Source organism: Mesocricetus auratus, unplaced genomic scaffold (assembly GCF_017639785.1).
Source record: "Mesocricetus auratus isolate SY011 unplaced genomic scaffold, BCM_Maur_2.0 Super-Scaffold_100676, whole genome shotgun sequence".
Classification (NCBI taxonomy): domain Eukaryota; kingdom Metazoa; phylum Chordata; class Mammalia; order Rodentia; family Cricetidae; genus Mesocricetus; species Mesocricetus auratus.
In genome coordinates this window covers 128737501-128742088 of record NW_024429266.1, presented here as the reverse complement: position 1 = coordinate 128742088, position 4588 = coordinate 128737501, and the positions used below count along the sequence as shown (strand labels likewise).

At 39.4% G+C, this 4588-nt stretch overlaps 1 protein-coding gene across 1 annotated transcript; it reads left to right on the top strand.

Moving 5' to 3' along the window:
* Window positions 1-3303: 3303 nt before the first annotated feature.
* LOC101834290 (vomeronasal type-1 receptor 48-like) lies at window positions 3304-4209 on the top strand. The gene has a single exon (XM_005076069.2). The coding sequence runs from the start codon at window positions 3304-3306 to the stop codon at window positions 4207-4209; it is 906 nt and encodes a 301-aa protein (XP_005076126.2).
* Window positions 4210-4588: the final 379 nt, after the last annotated feature.

The following is a 4588-nucleotide window of genomic DNA, read 5'->3' as shown; positions in this document are numbered from 1 at the left end:
GAGCCACTATGCCATTGGTGGAAGAATAAAATTCAGGTCCTCCACAAGAGTGAAAAGTGCTCTTAACACTGAGCCATCTCTCCAGTCTTCAAAAGATCCTGGATCTTTTAAAACACAGAGCATCACTGTGCAGCTACTATAAACATGTTGGTGGGAGAATTAGATGTTTGACTGGCAATTGGGATGAATCTTTTCATTTACTAGATTAATCTTTCTTTATATATATTTTTATTTTTAAATTTAAATTTAAATTGGAAACAAGGTTGCTTCATATGTCAATTCCAGGTCCCTCTCCATTTCCCTGCCCTCCTCCCGTGCCCTCCCACCAAACCCCCCAATATCCCTTCATTTTCCCAGGGAGGGTGAGGCCCTCCATGGGGGTGTCCATAGTTTGTCATTTCATCCAGGGCAGGGCCTAGACCCTCCCACAAGAGTTCAGGGTGAGAGTGTATCTCTCATTGTTGGATGGGAGTCCAAAATCCATTTGTATACCTGGGATAAATACTGATCTACTACCCAAGGCTCAATAGATTATGTAGGCCACCTCACTGACACCCACATTCAGAGGGTCTTGATCAGTCTCATGCTGGATTCCCAGGCATCAGTCTGGGATTCAAGACTTGTCAGGTCAGCTGTTTCTGGGGGTTAAACCAGCCCCGTCTTGATCCATTTTCTCATCAGTCCTCCCTCTCTGTCACTGGATTTCTTGAGTTCAGCTCAGTGCTTAGTCATGGGAGTCTGCCTCTGCTTCCATCAGCCACTAAATGAAGGTTCTGTTTCCCAGACTCTCTGGCCATGCGATTGTAGGGTGGCACTCCCCAGATATAGGTCTAAAATCCATATATGAGAGAGTACATGCCATGTTTCTCTTTTTGTGACTGGGTTACCTCGCTCAGGATGGTTTCTTCTAGTGCCATCAATTTGACTGCAAATTTCAGGATTCCATTGTTTTTTTTTTCTGCTGAATAGTACGTCATAGTGTAAATGTACCACATTTTCTCTATCCACTTTTCGGTTGAGGGGCATCTAGGTTGTTTCCAAGTTCTGGCTATTACAAATAATGCTGCTATGAACATAGTGGAACAGATAACTTTGTTGTATGAATGGCATCTTTTGGATATACGCCTAAGAGTGGAGTTCCTGGGTCTTGTGGTAGGTTTATTCCCATTTTTCTGAGGAATCTCCATACTGATTTCCAAAGTGGCTGTACAAGTTGACACTCCCACCAGCATAAATTGTCATTGGTGTTTTTGATTTTAGCAATCTTTTTAAGAGCAAAAATCATGTAAATATAAAGTGTATGTTAATATGTCCTTAGGAAGGTTTTAGAGTGAGCTCATCCACTAACTTATGCATTATTTTTTTTTCCTTTCCCCTTCCTTCCTTCCTTCCTCTCTCCCTCTCTCTCTCTCTCCCTCCCTCCCTCCCTCCCCCCTCTCTCTTTCCTTCTGTCCATCTTTCTGTCTTGCTCACACTCCCTTCCTTCCTTCTCACCCTCCCTCCTTCCCTTCCTTCCTCCCACCTCCCTCCTTTCTTTCTTTTTGAGACACGGTCTCTCCATGTAGCTCTGGCTGCCCTGGAACTCTCTCTGTAAACCAGGCTGGACTTGAAGTCACAGATATCTGCCTATTGCTGCCTCCTTAACCCTGGGATTAAAGGCATGTGCCACCACCAGTAGGTTCTGCATTATTTCTATGCATACACACACACATTAATTTAGATATGTGGAATATAGTAGTAAACTTGAAAATACAATTGGGAACTCTTTTTCTCACAAGAATCTGAGTCAAAGTAATTGCTTTCCATTTCTCTAACACAAAGCTGATCTTAAAGTACTGAATTATATTAATCTGACAAAATAATGACACTGGTCACCAGGACAAATCACTAACGCAAGTACCAAGGCTAAGACTGTTGAGTGAAACTGTAAAAAATTGTCTGGGTACTGGTGACACTGGATCTTGGTTTCCACTGCAAGGAAAAGACTCTCTTTTAAAACAGAAATTCCAAAACAGGATCAATATATGGTTATCTTAAGTAACTTCACATTTGTCACAACGTGTTGAAAATAGTTTGTCTTAGTGTTGCATGTTCTCTCTTGTTGGAGGTTCCTGTAGCCTGTAGTAATTATGGAAAGCAGGAAAGCAAAAAGGGACAATTGCCAGGCTAGGGGTGATGTTGATAGAGAACAATGGAAAGGGGACAAATAATAGAAGAGTACATTACTCTAATCAGGGAAATGGGAAAAGGGGGATACTTAGGGACAGAGAGAGAGGTAAAACCAGAAGAAGGTGGGAATAAGGTAAAGGACAATAGCAGAATGCAATTGATCTGAATCGGGAATGGAAAAGGGGAAAGGAGAAAGGGGAAAGGAGATAAATACAGAAAGAATATGTGGGTAGGTAAAATAATACTATGAATGGCTGAAGAAGTCACAAGGATCACACTATTAACAATTCCCACCCCAAGAAAAGAAAAATAGTGTTTGTCTTGATATCTAGGAGTTAGTTCTTTAAACTTGAAGTGTATACAGTTCACAGAAGGATTAAATAGATGGGATGTAGCCCGAGAGACATGTAGGACCATGCATAACCATAATAGTTATACAACTCATATGGTGCGGAAAGGGCAGTAATGGTCTCCAGTTGGATCTATGTCTTTAATTCCAGGTGCAAAGGATGTAAGAATTCATGAAAAAGGAATATAAAAATAGATGAATTTATATAGACACTTTGCTGATTAAAATAGTGAGGTTATCATGAATTTATCACTGTGATTCCATTGGAATTATTAGTCAAATCTTGAATAGTTGCAAAAGAGAGCTTATTAAAATTATGGATTGCAAGACTGGGTACTGGTGACATATGATAACATTGATAACACTGCACACTTTTTGTTTAGTTGTACAACTGTAACTAATATTGTGTTCATCACTACTGTTTTAGGTGTTATAAAATAAGTCAATATAAATAAGTAAGATTGGATTTTTAAGACACAAGGTCCAGGTGCAATATAGGCACATGAAGTGTAAGTTTTATATAGACTGTGACTCTGAATGCATTTATCATCTACAATAATCTATATATACAGGAAGCACATGGAGGGTATATAGAAATATAGGCTATGTCCAGTCTGGAATGTCAAAAATAAAGTGACAGGTAAATCAAGAATAAGTAGGTAAAATGGAATGATGCTATAGACATATTGACAAGTGATTCAGAAGTTTGATATACACTCTGTTATTTTTCCAGGTATATGAAATATGCTTCCCCTATGATGTTAAGATGAATACACTTACCACTTATGTCCTCATTAAACAATGTCCTTTATTTCCAAGCTGGACTTGGAGTTCTAGCCAATATGTTTCTCCTTTTGTTCTACACTTTCATAATCCTATTTCACAGACCTAAACTCATAGACCTGATCTCCTGTCAACTGACCTCCATCCACATAGTGCTGGTCCTCACTGGAGGGGATACGTGGCTTACAGACGTATTTGAATCACTGAACTTTGAGAATGACTTCAAATGTAAGGCAACTTTTTATATAAGCAGGGCAATGAGAGGCCTCTCCATCTGCCTCACCTGCCTCCTGAGTGTGTTCCAGGCTGTCATTATCAGTCCCAGTTCCTCTTTATTGACAAACATTAAACTTAAGCTAAAAAAATACATAACTTATGCAGTCTTCTACATTTGGTCTTTCAATTTGTCATTCAGTATAAACCTGATCTTCTATGTTGGTGCTTTTACCAATGCGAGTGAGACCAACCAGATTAAAGTCACTAAATCCTGCTCACTCTTCCCCATGAACTACATCTTCAAGGCACTGATTTTAACAGCGACAACCTCCAGAGATGTATTTCTTGTAGGAGTTATGCTGACCACAAGTGCATACATGGTGATCATCTTGTTCAGACATCATAGGCAATGCAAGCATCTTCACAGCCTTAGCCACCTGAGGGCGTCCCCTGAGAAAAGGGCCACCAAGACCATCTTGCTGCTGGTGGTCGTCTTTGTGATCACTTACTGGGTGGACTTCATCATCTCATCCACTGCAGTCCTGTTGTGGATGTACCACCCAGTCATCCTGACTGTTCAGAAGTTTGTGATGAATGCGTATCCCACAATTACTCCTTTGGTACAAATCAGTTCTGATAACAGAATAATCAATATGCTGAGAAACTTTCGATCAACATGTCACCAGATTTAAAAAGTGTAATTTTTTCTTCTTTGGGCAATGGAGTAGAGTATGAATATGATCAAAATGTGTTTTATGAAACTATCTAAGAATAACATTATATATAAATCTATTTATTATAATTTATGTGAATGAGTATTGTGCCAGTGTGTATACATGTGTGCACTGTGGTGCTCACAGAGGCCAGAAGAGGTCACAGAATCCCTAGGAACTGGAGTTACAGGAAGTTGTAAAGAGTCATGCTGGTGCAGTACCAATAATTTTTCTTTAGTAAACAGACTTCTCTTTAACTGTTTTAGCAAATCAAGATTATTTATATATTTAAATACAATTTTGTGGTAAGACATATACATTCTTGTGACATTTGTGCTGCCAAGTACTATATAATCTT

Excerpts from the sequence above, each read along its gene's own strand:
- LOC101834290 (XM_005076069.2), top strand. The coding sequence starts at position 3,304 with ATGTCCTCATTAAACAATGTCCTTTATTTCCAAGCTGGACTTGGAGTT.